Below are 18,255 nucleotides of genomic sequence, written 5' to 3'. Positions count from 1 at the left end.
TGCTGACATCCTTTCCCCTGTCTCCCACTCCCTTCATCTCTAAACATCCAGGTGCAACCCCAGAGACACAACAGGGGAAGAAATGGTCAGGTTTGGAACCAGGTCTCTGGTACTCAAAGGAGGCAACTTTACCAGCGGCAGCACTGCCTAAATCTTTGCCCCCTGCCCATGGCAGTGAGATGTGTGAGTCATCACCTCTCAACCATTAAAATGCCAGTCACATCATGAAGGATCCCACCCTTCCACCATCGGTCCCGCTGCGGGGGTGGGGGGGGGGGGGCACGACAGAGCATCCACACCAGGACCACCAGACTCAAAAACAGACTTTCCCCCAGCATGAGGCTGATCAACACCTCCGCCCACTAACCCACCCCTCCACAGCCTCAACCACCACTACTTTATCACTTCCTGTCAGAGTCACCTTCTGTACAGACACTCCTGTGCCCAGCATCACTTTATGGAGAAACAATCAACTTATGTATATAAGCTATCTTATGTATTTATATTTATTGTGTTTTTATCATTATTGTGTTCTTATTGTGGTTTTGTTGTTTTGCATCAGATCCAGAGTAACAATTATTTCATTCTCCTCTACACTTGTAGAGGAAATGACGTTAAACAATCTTGAACTTTAATTTCTTTCTGTTATGTCACAGCTTTATAAAAGTCTGGTTAGGCCACATCAAAGAGTATTGTGTTCAATTCTAGTCACCTCATTATAGGAAGGATGTGAAGGCATTGGAGGTTTACCAGGATGCTGCCTGGTTTGGAGGTGTGGAGGGCGTTTGGTTGTTCTTAACCTTTTTAATAGCCAGCTGGTGGTGTAGTGACATCAGCACCAGACTTTGATGCAAATGGTCTTGAGTTCAAATCCGGCTGGCTCCTTGCATGTTTTCCATCTATACTAAATTGAGTGCTTAGTAGCAACTCGGCCTAATAAAAATGCTATGGAAATGGCCAAAATGATGTGCCACAAGAAGAAAAAACTGCAGCACCAACCTGCCATGAATCCCTTTGGCAGTCCGGTGAAGCATTGTAATGACGTGATATGAAAATACCTGTGATTTCTATCGGTGACAAAGTCACGAGAATGACTTATTCTACTGTGGTTTGCTGCTTACCTTCATAACTGAAGGAAATGCTAAATATCATGTAGAGTTAGTGAAAATAAAAATGTAATTTTTTCCCACGCAAGTTCATGGACCCCGGGGTAAGAACCCCTGTGCTATAAAGAGAGGTTAGGTGAGATGGGACTGCTTTCTCTCAAGAAGAAGCAGCTCAGGGGAGATTTGATAGAAGTTTATATATCTACATGAGGCTTAGACAGCCCAGGATCCCAGGATTGAAATGCCTAGATAAAGATGACATGGGGTGGAGGAATATACTAAGGAAATATAAGAAGCAAGTTTTTTTTTACACAGAGACCAGTGGGAGCCAGCAATGCGCCGTCAGAGGAGGAGATAGAAAGTGCAGAGAAGGAAGGGATATGTTCAGAGTGTGGAGAAGAGGAATTCAATCAGCTAGAAGTCACTGGTTTAATTAGTTCATACAACATCATGTCCTTGCTGTACTGTTCTATCTTCTGTGTTTCAGAACAGCCTTAGCTTCTCCGGAATTGCGTTATAGTGAAAATCCACGCATCTTCAGATACATTGAGCACTTCGTAAATTCACATTAATTTGTACCTACATTTGCGCCAGCGAAGCAATGCATTCTGTCACCCACATTTCCACAGACACTCCAGACCTTACTCTGCTCACTAACAGGAGGAAATCTGCAGCTGCTGGAAATCCGAGCACCACACACAAAATGCTGGAGGAGCTCAGCAGGTCAGACAGCATCAATGGAAATGAATAAGCAGTCCTGATGAAGGACCTCGGCCCGAAAAGTTGACTGTTTACTTTTCTCCATGGATGCTGCCTGACTTGCTGAGTTCCTCCAGCATTTTGTCTGTTCCCTATTCTGCTCATGTTTGCCCTCTTCTGGCCTTTACAGCAAATTTTCAGAGCTGGAATCCTGATTTAAGGCCATAAAACCATAAGACACAGGAGCAGAATTAAGCCACTCGGCATATCGAGTCTGCCCTCCATTCCTTCGTGACTGATTTACTATCCCTCTCAACCCCATTTTCCTGCCTTCTTTCTGGAACCTTTGACACCCTGACTAATCAAGAGCCTCTGCTTTAAATATACCCAATGACTTGGCCTCCACAGCTGTCTGTGGCAATGAATACCACAGATTCACCAACTTCTGCTAAAGAAACCCCCTCTCATCTCTGTTCTAAAGGGACGTACTTGTATTCGGAGGCTGCGCTTTCTGGTTTACTCTCAGTCAATAGGGAGTGTTTGTCATATACACTAGATTCTGCAGGTGCTGGAAAAATAGAGAAACATGCAAAATGCTGGAGGAACTCAGCAGGCCAGGAAGCATCTGTGAAAATGAGTAACTTCTTCAGGATCTCAGCCAGAAACTTCAACTGTCTACTCTTTTCCGTAAATGCTGCCTGACCTGCTGAGTTCCTCCAGCATTTTGTGTAAGTTAAGCAGTATCTACGGAGAAAAATAAAGAGTCGACGTTTCAGGCCGAGACCCTTCATCAGGACTGGAGAGGAAGGGGGCAGAAGGCAGCATGTGAAGTTTATTGTCATCTGCACAGGTACCTGCACACACAGATGCAATGATAAACTCACTCACTGAAGCAAATACTCAACATTCGCAAGAAAAAACACATAAATTATATATACAAATTTTACAAAAAAAGAACATAATTAGAACCATAAAAGAGGTCCATTGTAGTGCAAAGTGTTCATAGTGTTGGTGTACTGAGGCAGTGATTGGGGTTGTGCTAGATGGCTCAAGAAACCAAATCGTTGAAGGGAAGTAGCTGTTCTTGAACCCGCTTTAGGTTTCTGCACTTCCTGCCCACGAGAAGATGGCACGGCCCCGGGTGGTGGGGATCTATGGATGTTGCTGTCTTCGTGTAGGTACTAGCCGTCCTCCTGTGAATCAGCTCCTACTCCAGGGACCTGGCAGAGCACTGCCTTTCTTCAGGTGGTACATAAGCACACTTTCCCATGTTTGCCCGACCAGGAATGCTCTCCTTCCGGACCCCTCATCGGGAAATCATGTGATACTGCACTACCGGACGCTGAAAGGCCTGGGTAGAGTGAGCGTAGAGAGGCTGTCTCCTGTAGCGGTCTGGGATCTGCGGGCACAGCATCGGGATAAAGGGATGTCCCTTTAGAACTGAGATGAGGAGGAATTTCTTCAGATCATTGCCACATTGGGCTCTGGAGACGTACGATGCTGCCTGACTTGCAGAGTTCCTCTGGCAGTTTGTGCATGTTGCTCAAGATTTCCAGTCTCTGCAGAATCTCCTGTGTTTATGGATAGGTTCTTGATTAGTAAGGGAATTGAGGATTATAGGGAGAAGGCGGGAGATTGGGGCTGAGAAATGAAAAGAAAGTCAACCATGGGTGGGTAGACTTGATGGACCGAATGGCCTAATTTTACTCCTATTTCTTATGGTCTTAAGCAGGTGGCAATTTTCTTTCTTTATTCATCTTTTTATTGATTTAAAAGGAACATAAATACAAACAAAAGGAGAATTATCTCAAATATATATATCGATAACAATACAAACCGAGATTGAGATAGACATTGTCAAAATCATACATAGTGTTAATTTTTGGGATTATCCCATGTGAAGCAGGAAACATTCCTGTTTCTGCTCAATGTATGATAGCCTTTTCAACTTTATTGGCTAGGAGAGCCATTTTATTGAAGTGGCAGGATCCTAATCCATCTACGGTCTTTTATTGGCTCTCCTCCATTATGTCCTGTTTAAGTTCAGAGAAAATAAGAAGTCGGACATTTGATACATCCTTTAAATTTGAGCAAATCTGGTGACCTTTTATTCAATATTTTCAATTAATTTTATTTATTACTCTTACAATTTTTTTTTGAAGTTTTAGATTTGATCAGAAAGTTTTTCTTTTTTTTTGGTCGTATCCTCAGAATGGACTGCCCAGTCCCTTTTTTTTTCTTTTTTTCTATAGTGTAGTGGGGGGTTGTTTTTCTTCATTTACAACTCAAAGTTTTTTCTTTCCTCTTCATGAACTGGTAAGAGGAGAACTGCTGTTTTCTTTTTTTATTATATATTATACACTAGCTTAATACTATGTACGTGGGTGGCAATTTTCCGTTGAGACCAAGAAAGCAAAATCACAGAGCATGATTATTTCCCCAAAGGCACGAGCTGAAAACCTTTAAAAGTCTTGCATGTCACGTGCACATTGGAATATCGAAACACATGGAGAAATGGGTAATTTGCATCAACAACCAACACAGTCTGGGGTTGTGCTGGGGCAGCCCGCAAGTGTCACCATGCTCCCAGCACCACCATTGCACACCCCCTGCCCCACTTCCTAACCCTAACTCGTACATAGGTCATCAGATTTCTGAATGGAAAACGGAGCCATGAACACTACCTCAGTATCTTTTCCCTCTCTTTTTGCACGACTTATTTAATTTATTTTTTATATTACTAGGCATGTTGAGTGTGCAACACTGGATCTGCTATCAGGGACTGAGACAGGGTAGGTGACAGAACTTTGCCTCCACAATGCTATTAGTTTCAAAGTAAATATCCAAAGAAATAGGTGTAGATGTGGCTTGAGATTCTAAATTGGAGGAAGGCCAATTTTGATGGTGTCGGAAATGATCTGGCAGGTGTGGATCGGGACAGACTGCTTTCTGGCAAAGGTGCACTTGGTAAGTGGGAGGTCTTCATCAAAAATGAAATTTTGAGAGTACAAAGCTTGTGTGTGTATGTCAGAATAAAAGGTAAAGATAACTAGTGTGTGGAACTTTGGCTTTCAAGAGATATTGAGGCCCTGGTTAAGAGAAAAAAGGATGTGCATGTGCAAGGAGGAACAAATGAGGTGTTTATGCAGTACAAGGAATGCAAGAGAACCATGAAGAAAGAAATCAGGAGGCTAAAAGAAAGCATGAAGTTGCTCTAGCAGACAAGGTGAATGAGGATCCTCAGGGATTCTACAGATATTTTAAGAGTAAGGGACAAAATTGGTCCTCTGGAAGGTCAGAATGGTAATCCATGTGAGGAGACAAAACAGATGGGGGAAATTTTAATTGAATTCTTTGCATCTGTATTTACTTGGGAGATGGACACAGAATTTATAGAAGTGAGGCAAAACTGCATCAACTTCATGGATCCTGTACAGATCACAGAGGAGGAGGTGTTTGCTATCTTGAGGCAAATCAGGGTGGATAAATTCCCGGAGCCTGACAGGGTTTTCCCTCGGACCCTACAGGAGGCAAGTGCAAAAATTGCCCGGGCACCTAGCAGGAATAGTTAAAACATCCTTAGCGACAGATGAGGTACCAGAGGATTGGAGGATAGCCAATGTTTTTCCGCTGTTTCAAAAATGCTCTAAACGTAAACCAGGAAATTACAGGCCAATGAGTCTGACATCAGTTGTGGGAAAGTTATTGGAAGGTATTCTAAGGAACCGGATATACAAGTATTTGGATAGAAATGGACTGATTAAGGATAGTCAGCATGGCTTTGTGCATGGTAGATTATGTCAAATCAATCATATAGATTTTTGAAAGAAGTTAACAGGACAGTGGTTAAAGGCAAGGCAATGGATATTGCCTACATGGACTTTAGCAAGGCATTTGACAAGGCCTCACGTGGGAGGCTGGTCAAGAAGGTTCAGTTGCTCAGCATTCAGGATGAGATAGTAAATTGAATTAGACATTGGCTTTGTGGGAGAAGCTGGAGAGTGGTAGTAGAGGGTTGCCTCTCAGACTGCAGGCTTGTGACTAGTGGTGTGCTGCAGGGAATGGTGCTGGATCCTTTGTTGTTTGTCATCATTATCAATGACCTGGATGACAATGTGGTTAACTGGATCAGCAAATTTGCAGATGAGACTACGATTGAGGGTGTAGTGGAAAATGAAAAGGCTATCATGGCTTGCAGAGGGATCTGCATCAGCTGAAAAAAAGTGGGCTGAAAAATGTCAGATGGAATTTAATGCAGACAAGTCCGAGGTTTTGCACTTTGGCAGGACCAACCAAGGTAGGTCTTACACAGAGAACGGTCAGGAACTGAGGAGTGTGGTAGGACAAAGGGGATCTGGGAATACAGGTACATAATTTGTTGAAGGTGGTGTCACTGGTAGATAGGGTCATAAAGAAAGCTTTTGGCACATTGGCCTTCATAAATCTATGTATTCAGTACAGAAGATGGGATGTTACGTTGAAGTTGTATAAGATGATGGTGAGGCCTAATTTGGAATATTGTGTTCAGTTTTGGTCACCTACCTACAGGAAAGATGTAAACAAGTTTGAAAGAGTGCAGAAAAAAATTTACAATGATGTTGCCGGGTCTGGAGTACCTGAGTTATAAGGAAAGATTGAATAGTTTAGGTATCTTTAGAACATAGGACATTGAGTGGAGATTAGATAGAGGTATATAAAATTATGAGGGGTATAGATGGGGTAAATGCAAGCAGGCTTTTTTCACTGTGGTTGGGTGGGACTACAACCAGAAGTCATGGGTTAAGGGGGAAAGTTGAGAAGTTTAAGGGGGAACTTCTTCACTCAGGGGGTCCTGAGAGGGTGGAATGAGCTGCCAGCACAAGTGGTCCATGCAAGTTCGATTTCAACGTTGAGTGGAAGTTCAAGTAGGTACGTGGATAGTAGGAATATGGTCTTGGTACAGGTCAATGGGAGTAGGCAGTTTAAGTGGTTTTGGCGTGGACTAGATGGGCCGAAGGGCCTGTTTCTGTGCTGTACTTCTCTATGACCATGACTTATTGTAACTTATAGATGTTATTACTATGTATTGCAATGTGATGATGGTGGCTGGTTCTTTGCTTGTGAAGATTGGGAGGGAATATCTCCATCGCTGTAGGACTTCCCTTCCCACTCGTGCTGTGTAGGTTTACAGTGAGGATCGGTGCGTGCCGACCAATTCCACTCTTTAGACCGGGGAACATTCTTCAACGGCACAGTGAGCTGCAACAGCTGTGGTAGAGTATTGGAGTTCTCCTTCTCCGAGACAGACTGCCTGGCAAGGCTATCGAGTCCCACCTACCCGGGTCTGGAATCGGAGTTGTTCTTCTCCTAAGCTGGCTGCCAGCTGAGGCTGATGAGCCCAGCCTGCCTGCCCAGTTATACTGCTGGGCATTCGGTCGTGCCATGACATTGTAAATTCAGTCAGAACGGGGTGCCACACGAAGGCGTTGCTATGGGCGCAGTAGTGTAGGAGTGACCTCCTGCACGGCAAGCCGAACAGTGGTCCTGTGGCGATCACTACACCTGCAAAGGAGAGGCTGCGGGAGACGCTTCACCTTCCTTAAGTGAGCAGGACGTCCAGCCCAGGACACACCCGTCCCCAAAGCAACAAATTTCACGACGTATGTCGATGATATTAAATTGGATTCTGGTTTGGAATGTGGGAGGGAACCATAACAGCCCGAGGAAACCCAGGCAGTCAAAGGGAAAATGTACAAATTCCTTACAGACGGAGGCAGTAATTGATTGCTGGTGCTGGAAAGCATTGTATGTACCATTTATTTTATTTATCGAGACTAAGCACGGAACAGGTCTTGCTGGTCCTTTGAGCTGCACCACCCAGCAACCCCCGATTTAACCCGAGCCTAATCACAGGACAATTTACACTGACCAATTAACCTTCCAACCGGTTTGGACTGTAGGAGGAAACCAGAGCACTGGGAGGAAAGCCTCACCATCATGGGGAAAATGTACAAACTCCTTGCAGACAGTGGCGGAAATCTTAGCTGTTAGCCAGTTGTACGTGTCGGACGGCTTGGCGGTCAGGGCTACTACACAGTGGTAAAGCCTTTGAAGACAGTTAACTGATTCACCCGTCCTCTTTGCCTTTCGTTTTGCGGCAGGTGGAGGCTTTGAGTGGGATGATGACTTTCCGCTGGTGTCAGTGAAGTCGTCCCTGGCAGCTGAAGAAACGTTGTCACCCTCTGCAGCTGCCTGCAGCCCTGTTCCCACAGGGCCTGAGCGAGCCCAGGAGCAGCAGACACGCTTCTCACGTTTCACCGTCTCTCCCGCCACCCTCTCAAGGTTCTCAATTACACACGTATCGGATTCAGACATCGGATCAGCTGGAGGTGAGGAGGGAACCCTTTCTATCCACTTTGAGCCTCAGTGGGAGATTCTCAGAATAATTGAAATTCCTTCTGAATCAAAACAATGGGTAAATGTTTAATTCTGCGTTACAATGACTTGGCAACAGTAATCTCATTCCAGTAGGTAATTTAGTCACTGTGAAACGCTACAAGATACCTTCAGGATACAAATGGCCCAAAATAAATGCATGCTTTATATTTTTGCCTAGTAAAACTCTTACCAAGAAGAGTGCCTTCCCACCAGCTTCCTCTCCCTATGCAGATGCTGGAAATCCAGAGTAACACACACAAAATGCTGGAGGAACTCAGCAGGTTAGGCAGCAGCTATGGAAATGAATAATGAGATGATGTTTCAGGCCGAGACCTTATCAGCATGGATGGAAGGTCTTGGCCTGAAACAGCGGCTCGTAATTTCTAACAGTAGTTTAGAAATTTCTAAGTGTGTGTGTGTTTTCAACCAATTATTGAAAGGCCTAGAGTGAATGTGTTGAGAATGTTTCCTATAGTGGGGGAGTCTAGCTCCAGAGGACACAGCCTTAGAATAGAGGAATGATCATTTAGAACAGAGATTAGATTGGATTAGATTATGAGGACACACAGTCCTCTTTTATTGTCATTTAGTAATGCATACATTAAGACATGATACAATGTTCCTCCAGAATGATATCACAGAAACACATGACAAACCGACTGAAAAACTGACAAAAACCACATAATTATAACATATAGTTACAATAGTGCAAAGCAATACCATAATTTGATGAAGAACAGACCATGGGCACGGTAAACAAAAAAGTCTCATAGTTTCTCAAAAGTCCCATCATCTCACGCAGACAGTAGGAGGAAGAAAAAAACTCTCCCTGCCATGAGCTTCCAGCGCCGCAAACTTGCCGATGCAGCACCCTGGAAGCACCTGACCACAGCCGGCTCTTGAGTCCGTCCGAAAACTTCGAGCCTCCGACCAGCCCTCCGACACCGAGCACCGAGCACCATCTCTGCCGAGCGTTTCGACCCCGACCCCGGCAACAGGCAATAGGCAAAGCCGAGGATTTGGGGCCTTCCCCTCCAGAGATTCTCAATCGCACAGTAGCAGCGGCAGCGAAGCGGGTATTTCAGAAGTTTCTCCAGATGTTCCTCCGTGCTTCTCACGTCTGTCTCCATCAAATCAGGATTGTGCACGGCATCCTAGTTAACACGTACGATATCATTTTGGAGTGGCCGCGTGCACTGTGTTGCGCTGCCATCTTCTCCTCCCCCTCCTACCTGAGGAGGTATTTCTTTAGCCAGGGAATTCATTGCCTTGAACAGCTGTGGAGGCCAAGTCATTGGGTATATTTAAAGCAGAATTTGATAGGCTCTTGATTGGTTAGGGAGTCAAAGGTTACGTGTAAAAGGTAAGAGAGTGGTGTTGAGAGGGATAATAAATTAGCCCTGGTGTATGGTGAAACAGACTCAATGAGCTGAATGATCTAAATCTGCTCAATGTTTTATGGTATTCCAGTCACGTGGGTCAGATAACCAACTGCCAGCCTCCCCCCACGCTAAAAGATCATTGCCTTGGAATGACTGTGTAGAGCCTTCCAATTAGTTGCTGCAAAGAAGTGTGACTTCTGCTCACTGACTCAATCCCTGCCCCTTGGACTGTTACTGTGAAATTTTGTGAATCTCATTTTTTTTTTAATTTACCACAAGTACATTTCTTTTAACTGCATTTGATCCTGGCATTTTACACAAGCACGTTCTTCACCGCTGACCTGTCTTCAACTCCCTAGGTTTTTAAATCCATAAACTTTTTCCTTCAACCTCTCCGTCTTTAAAACTATCCTTAATATGGCTCCAGCCTAATGTGATTTTATCAGTGTTAGGTCTTCACCTGATAGTGCTCCATGAAAGGCCTCTGGGGCTTTTGACAACCTTGAGGTCGCTCTGTAATGCTAAATTCTATTATTTTAATCGAAGAGCCTCCCCTGAGATCTTGAAAGGTGAACACCCCGCACACATACACACACCTCATGTTATTTGACTGATTTTTCTACCAGGATGCATTTCCACACAATGTGCTCCAGATCTCCAAGCTCATGAGCCAATAAAAGCGGGAGGGAACCATTCGGCCCATCGGGACAACCAGTAAAATTATGGTTGACCTTACATAAGAAGTGGGAGCAGGAGTAGGTCATCCGGCTCCACCACTCAATAAGATCATGGCTGATCCAGTCATGGACTCATCTCCACCTACCTGCCTTTTCTTCATAACCCTCAAAATACTCTGCAGATGCTGGGATCAAAGCAACACTCACAACACGCTGGAGGAACTCAGCAGGTCAGGCAGCATCCGTGGAAAAGATCAGCCAAAGTTTCCAGCCAGAACCCTTCGTCAGAACTGAAGAGGGAGGGGGCAGACCCGAAACATTAACTGATCTTTTCCACAGATGCTGCCCGACCTGTTGAGTTCCCCACAACCCTTAATTCCCCTTAACCTGGACAACGCTTTTCTGAATTACTCTACCTGCCTTGATTTCCTTAATACTGAGAATTATTCAATGCTCCATTGGGTTTTGTTGTTTTTGGCCTGTAAAGAGATGAATCCCAAGGTTGTATATAGTATACGTACTTTCATAATAAATGTACTTTCAGCTTTGAAATGTAAAAACCTAGCCATAATACCAATTGGCACGGATCCATAGAGTAATATAGTGCAGAATAGCCTTCTCCCCGCCCCCATCAATCCTCCCTGCTAGTCCCAGTTGCCCACGTTCCCTCCCATCCATCTACCTATTTTCTTAAAGTTCCGGGAAGATGGTGGTGTGGTCGGGCGCAGCGGCTTCTGCGGGGCCAACCAGAGACGTTATTGTCTTTTATGAACGTGTTTTTGACAATCGCAAGACCCTGCTGGACATTGAGTGCTGCAGGTCTGTCCCGTCAGTGGGTTGCTCATTGGCAGAGGAGCTGGGCCTGCTGCGGAGTGTGCTGCTGCCTGCGTCAGAGGGGTCGGTTTTGTGAAAGCAGTTCGCGGCCTAACAGCGAGTGATCATCTTAGTCACTTTTCTAATGATCGCAAGACCCTGTTGGGCACCGTTAATGTGGAATGCTGCGAGTCCGATTCACCGATTGACTGACAGACGGTGGGGGAACTGTGTGGCCTCAGTCATGGTGAGGACTGGGCCTTAAGCCGTGGTGTCGCCTGTTTGCAGCTGCCCAGGAGAGAGACGTCAGAGTCGGTGTGCTCCACCTGAGTGCCCGAGGTAGCGTACATGGGTCCAAGCTGGAGTTGGTGCTGTCCCCTAGTGTTTGCTTGGCAGAAGACAAGCCATATTGTTTTTGACTGCATTGTTCAAGAAAGGAACAGTATCTCCTGTACCTAATAAAGTGGCCATTGTGTGTGTGTTCATGATCTTCTGCTGCTGTAGCCCGTCCACTTCAAGGTTCAATGTGTTGTGTATTCAGAGATGCTCATCTGCACACCACTGTTATGATGTGTGGTTATTTGAGTTACTGTCACCTTCCTGTCAGCTTGAACCAGTTTGGCCATTCTCCTCCGACCTCTCTCATGAACAAAGCATTTTTGCCCACAGAACTGCCACTGACTGGATTTTTTTTTTTGTTTCTTGCGCCTTTCGCTGTAAAATCTAGAGATTGTTGTGCATGAAAATCCCAGGAAGTCAGCAGTTTCTGAGATACCCAAACCACCCAGACTGGGATCCATGGTCAAAATCACTTAGAGTATGAGAGAGAATTGGAGCGGAGCGAATTACGAGAGCATTGGGCAGGAACTAAGGAGAGTTAATTGGAAACAGCTGTTCTTGGGTAAGTCTACATCTGACATGTGCAGGCTGCTTAAAGACCATCTGCACAGGTACGTTCCAGTCGAAAGGAAGGACAACAATGACAAAGTAAAACAGCCTGGTGATGAATTTGGTCAAGAAGAACCAGGCTTAGGAAGCTAGAATCAAACAGAGCCCTTGAGGAGGGTAAAGAAGCCAGAAAAGAACTCAAGAAGGGAATTAGGAAAGCCAGGCAGCTGGGGGGGGAGCATGAAAAGTCCTTGGCAAGTAGGATTAAAGAGCACTCTACACATCATGAGCAAGAGCAATAGATAACTATGGAGTGGGTAGGGTCACTCAAGGATAAAGGAAGGAGAATTTGTTTGGATGTGAAGGATATAGGTGAGGTCCTCAATGAGTACATTACATCAGTATCCAGGTCATGCCCTCTTCTCGCTGCCGCCATCAGGCAGGAGGTACAGGGAAGTGTGAAGTCCTACACCAGCAGGTTCAGGAACAACTATTACTCCTCAACTATCAGGCTCCTGAATCAGCATGGATAATTTCACTCTGAGCTGATTCCACAACCTACAGACTCACTTTCAAGGACTCGACAACTCAAATCCCCAACTCATGTTCTCAGTATTTCCATTTTATTTACACAATTTGTCATCTTTTGCACTCTTGTTGTTTGTCAATCTTCATTTATGCATTGTTTTTCAAAAAAAGTATTGTATTTCTTTATTTTCCTGCAAATGATATGTTCTCGTCTCACTTCTGCCATCAGGCTGAAAGTTCAGGAGCCTCAGGATTCACACCACCAGGTTCAAGAATAGTTATTACCCCTCAACCAGACTCCTGAACCAGAGGGGATAACTCACTCAACTCCATTTGCCCCATCATTGAAATGTTCCCACAGCCTGTGGACTCACTTTCAATGATCCTTCATCTCATGTTTGTTCGTTCGTTCTTTCTTTCTTTCTTTTTTCCTTCTTTCTTTCTTCCTTTCTTTCTTTCTGTATTTGCCCAGTTTGTGTCCAAGTTGGTGTGGTCTTTCATTGATTCTATTATGGTTATTATTCTATTAAGAATTTATTGAGTATGCCCACAAGAAAATAAATCTCAGGGTAGTATATGGTAACGTATATGTACTTTACTTTGAACTTTGAAATGCCTGCGAAAAAGGTTTCTCAAGGACCTATATGGTAATATATGCATACCTTGACAATAAATTTACTTTGACATTGCACTCTTTCGGACTTAATGGTATCTTTGTTTGGAACTTGCTATGTGTAAGTTGGCCGCTATATTCCTTACACCTAGGAAGTACTGTATTGGTATTGGTTTAGGTCCTGAAGAAGGGTCTCAGCCTGAAACGTCGACTGTTTACTTTTCACCATAGATGCTGACTGGCCTGCTGAATTCCTCCAGCATTTTGTGTGTATTACTTTAATTTCCAGCATCTGCAGATTTTCTCTGTTTGTGATCAAATCATTACACAGAGCATTGAGCTAGAACAAGGGTAAACAACAACAGAGTGCCAAATGAAGTGTAACAGTTACCAAAAGGGTGCAGTGCAGATAAACGATAAAATGCAAGATTGTATTGAGGTAGACTGTGAGGTCAAGAATCCATCTTATCATACAATAAGTCCATCTGTCTGTATTTAACTGGTGATGGGTGGATATGTGTCTCCCCCAAAGGTGTAGGGCGCTCCTTCCCTCCACTAGCCTGCAAGTCACCCTTGGGCAAGGCGTAGCACCTGCTTAGCCTCTCCCCCCGATCAGGGTCACATGAAGCCATGGGGGCAGGTGGTGGATGGTTGTATGAGCAGCTGGTGCATATCACAAGTTCTGGTTATGCGACAAAACCACCGTTGCCAGGCAGACAGTCTCTGAAGAGTATTGATAATGGCTGCGGTCACCCATCTTGTAAAGACACTGCCCAGAAGAAGGCAATGGCAAACAAATTTGCCAAGAACAATCATGGTCGTGGATAGAGGGGAAGACCACGATTGCCTCCATCATAGGACATGGCACATAATGACGATGATGATGATGTATTTAACAGCCAAATACTCCTCTAAAACACTTTTTTAGTCACAGTCATACTTTATTGATCCCGGGGGAAATTGGTTTTGAGCTTTAAAGAACCTGGTATTGGTTTATGTACCAAGATACAGTGAAAAGCTTGACTTGCGTACTGTTTATAAATAAAATAAAGGCATCCGTTAGTCTTGCGAGACCATGGATCTGCGCCTGGAAAGTCTTCACTCTCCAGGGCGCAGGCCTGGGCAAGGTTGTATGGAAGACCAGCAGTTGCCCATGCTGCAAGTCTCCCCATGACACTGATGTTGTCCAAGGGAAGGGCATTAATATAGAAACATAGAAAATAGGTGCAGGAGTATGCCATTTGGCCCTTCGAGCCTGCACCGCCATTCAGTACTATCATGGCTGATTATCCAACTCAGAACCCTGTACCAACCTTCCCCCCATACCCCCTGATCCCTTTAGCCACAAGGGCCATATCTAACAGCTCGGCACCAGTGTCGTCGCAGCGCAATGTGTGATTATTTGCCCTGCTCAAGGACACATCACACTCCCTCGGCTGGGGCTCGAACTCACGACCTTCAGATCGCTAGTCGACTGCCTTAACCACTAGGCCACGCACGTGCCCAATGTTTATATAGATCAATTAATTTCAAAGTGCATGGAGGTAGAACGAGGTAAAATAATAACAATTCAGAGTGAAGTGTAACAGCTACAGAGAGCGTGCAGGTAAACATTAAAGTAGCTATAAGGCGCTGTGGACAATAGTAGGTTTGCACGAATACACGTCGTTACTTTGGCGCTACTGTGGAAAGTTGCAACGCTAATCTTCCCTCTCTGGTTCCTTCCAGGCAGCGGCGAGCGGAGCGAAAGGGAATGACTTGCAAGATCACGGATGGAAGTTTGTTTTACTGATTGAAATGGACAAGATCGGACAGAAATGGACCCGCACATGAATGTCTCGTTCGGTGACTTCTCTGATTTGGATTTGTTGGACAACTCGGCCGCCAGCGCGCACGGACGCACCGTTTCCACACCGGGTGGTGACCCGAGCTGCCCCTCGGCCCGCCACTCTCCTCCTCGTAGTTCGGATCCCCCTTCCCATTAGGCCGGACTTCCTCGATCCCAATGCCGTCGCTGCAGGTAAACCTGACCCAACCCCCCATGTCCCGAAGCAAATGGGTCGGATCACATCGGAGAGGGGAGGCGTCTCTGATCTGGAGGATCCCGCACAGGTCGCCAGCACCCTGGTGTATAAAGTGCAGAGCAACTGTGAAGGTTTCCAGAGTATACGAACTGTAGACAGTTTGGCCTCCGTTTATATTGAACCACGTTTTGCAAATAACACCATCTGCTTCCCCTCGTCAAACGCTCAGAGTCCTGCAGGATGTGCTTGGGTGATTCGTATTTATTAACCCCTTTCTGCTCACATCTCACATCAACCATGCCTCAGAGTATTCAGTCCACAGTATTTAGTGTTCCGCCTCTTTGCGTTTGATATTGAATAGCGTAGAGAGCCAGTTAAACTGCAGCCTCTATGCTATTTTTTTTGTAAAACCAGTCAGACTACTGATGAATATATTGTACATGTTGCCAAAGAGATGTAAAAATTGTGCAGCTCCGAGCGATGTTAGTTGCTATCTGTATGGCTTTAAGCTATTGTGTCACACTATGAATTTTTAGAAAGATGCAAGCGAGCACTTTCTGCCCTCATTACTCAACAGATGCAACATCTATTCTATAAAAGCGATTAACTAGTTGCATGACGTCAGTAAGCGGGGGTAACTTTTTAAGTGTTCCAGCTGTTAGTATTCTGTTAACTGATCAATACGGGTCATTACCGCGATTCAATGTTTTATTTCCATCTAGCTACCAGCATGTGGCTTAAATCACCAGACTAATAAACTTTTTACGATATCTTATATTTGCTTTGCATTACTTCCTGACGGCTCCGTACTCTCAGTGAGGGTGCCTCACTTCCTTCTCCATTCCACTGCATAGAAGATTGAGGGGAGATTGGATAGAGGTACACAAAATTGTGAGGAGTATGGAATCAGGATCAGGTTTCATAGCAACGGTATGTGTCGTGATATTTGTTAACTTTGCGGCAGCAGTACAATGCAATACATGATAAATACAGAGAAAAAATCATGAATTTCACTGAGTTCAATATGCACATATTATTTAATATGTATATTAAATAGTTAAACTAAGATAAGTAGTGCTAAAACCGAAATTTAAAAATTAGTAGTGAGGTAGCGATCATGGATTCAATGTCCATTTAGAAACTGGCCGGCAGAGGGGATGAAGCTGTTCCTGAATCGCCAGCAGATTTTTTCCACTGAGGTTGGGTGGGACTACAACCAGAGGTTAAGGGTGAAAGGTGAAAAGCTTGAGGGGAAGCTTCTTCACTCAGAGGGTGGTGAGAGTGTGGAATGAGCTGCCAGCACGAGTGGTGCATGCGAGCTCGATTTCAATGTTTAAGCGAAGTTCGGATCGGTTCATGGATGGGAGGGGTGTGGTCGCGGTGCAGGTCGATGAGAGCAGGCAGTTTAAAATGGTTTTGGTATGGACCTGTTTCTGAGCTGTACGTTTCTATGACCCTCTCCCTCCTCCCCGCGTGGGTGTCCCTGCTACTGGGGCCTGAGATTGGGATCCAGCTGTATCTTTCAGAAACACCACGTCTGCCGGAGCCGTCCACATCTGTCACGGCAGCTGCACGTCTGTCAGAGTTACTCCATGCCTGTCAGAGTCGCCGCATGTCTGTCAGGGTCACTCCACATCTGCCAGAGTAACCCAACATCTGTCAGGCACTCCACATCTGCCAGAGTAACCCAACATCTGTCAGGCACTCCACATCTGCCAGAGCAACCCAACATCTGTCAGGCACTCCACATCTGCCAGAGTAACCCAACATCTGTCAGGCACTCCATCTCTGCCAGAGTAACCCAACATCTGTCAGGCACTCCACATCTGACAGAGTAACCCAGGCTCTGTCAGAGCCACTTTACAATCGCTCTACATCTGTTGGAGTCTCTCCACATCAGTCTGAGTAACTCTGTATCTGTCGGAGTCACTCCACATCTGTCTGTTACTTCACATCTGTTCAAGTTGCCCTAAGTCTATAGGAGTCACTCCTCATCTGTTAAAGTTCCTCCACATCTGTCAGTTGCATATGGTGAGCTTAATACAGCATGTAAATTTTTTGACCGTCCAGTGGCAGGGATGGTACTGACTGGGTCAGCTGTGGATCAGTCGATGGCATTCTGACCCCTAACTTACAATGGATCACGGTTTGCCTGGGCTACAATGAAAGCTTACTAAACTTGGAAAAGAGATCATAAGATACAGCATTACAAGGATATAAGAATGGATTTGGAACGGATAGGAACTGGCACAGGCTTGCTGGACCGGATGTTTCCCCTTCTGTGTTGTTATCAGTAAGTATTGTGAGCATTTTGCACCCCTTCTCTATGGAAGAATCTCCTCTAAGAAAGGAGAAGGTCCAGAGGAGGTTCTGGGGAATGATTCCAGAAATGAAAAGGTTAATCTATGAGGAGCATTTGATGGCTCTGAGTCATAGACGTAGTCATAGTCATACTTTATTGATCCCGAGGGAAATTGATTTTCGTTACAGTTGCCCCAACCAAGAATAGAGTATAAATATATCAATATAAAACCATAAATAATTAAATAGTAATATGTAAATTATGCCAGGAAATAAGTCCAGGACCAGCCTATTGGCTCAGGGTGTCTGACCCTCCAAGGGAGGAGTTGTAAAGTTTGATGGCCACAGGCAGGAATGACTTCCTATGACGCTCAGTGTTGCATCTCAGTGGAATGAGTCTCTGGCTGAATGTACTCCTGTGCCCACCCAGTACATTATGTAGTGGATGGGAGACATTGTCCAAGATGGCATGCAACTTGGACAGCATCCTCTTTTCAGACACCACCGTCAGAGGGTCCAGTTCCATCCCCACAACATCACTGGCCTTACGAATGAGTTTGTTGATTCTGTTGGTGTCTGCTACCCTCAGCCTGCTGCCCCAGCACACAACAGCAAACATGATAGCCCTGGCCACCACAGACTCGTAGAACATCCTCAGCATCGTCCGGCAGATGTTAAAGGACCTCAGTCTCCTCAGGAAATAGAGCCTGTACTTGCTTGAAGAAATCTATTGAATATTGAAAGGCCTAGACAGAGTGGATGTTTCCGACAGTGGGGGAGTCTAGGACCAGAGGGCACAGCTGCAGG

At 45.1% G+C, this 18,255-nt stretch overlaps 1 protein-coding gene across 5 annotated transcripts in view; it reads left to right on the top strand.

The window, feature by feature from the left end:
* aatkb (apoptosis-associated tyrosine kinase b) overlaps positions 1-15,890 on the top strand; it is a 387,622-nt gene extending 371,732 nt beyond the window's left edge. For 4 of the 5 annotated variants that reach the window (XM_072242720.1, XM_072242719.1, XM_072242718.1 and 1 more), the window contains 2 exons: positions 7,946-8,173; positions 14,852-15,890. In XM_072242720.1, the coding sequence (XP_072098821.1) occupies positions 7,946-8,173; positions 14,852-14,880 (257 nt within the window). In that variant the 3' untranslated portion in view covers positions 14,881-15,890. The remainder of the gene's footprint in view (positions 1-7,945; positions 8,174-14,851) is intronic. The other variant, XM_072242721.1, reaches the window with a different exon arrangement.
* The last annotated feature ends 2,365 nt before the right edge of the window (positions 15,891-18,255 follow it).

Source organism: Mobula birostris, chromosome 24 (assembly GCF_030028105.1).
Source record: "Mobula birostris isolate sMobBir1 chromosome 24, sMobBir1.hap1, whole genome shotgun sequence".
In the NCBI taxonomy this organism is placed as follows: domain Eukaryota; kingdom Metazoa; phylum Chordata; class Chondrichthyes; order Myliobatiformes; family Myliobatidae; genus Mobula; species Mobula birostris.
This window is presented reverse-complemented; position numbering and strand designations above follow the sequence as displayed.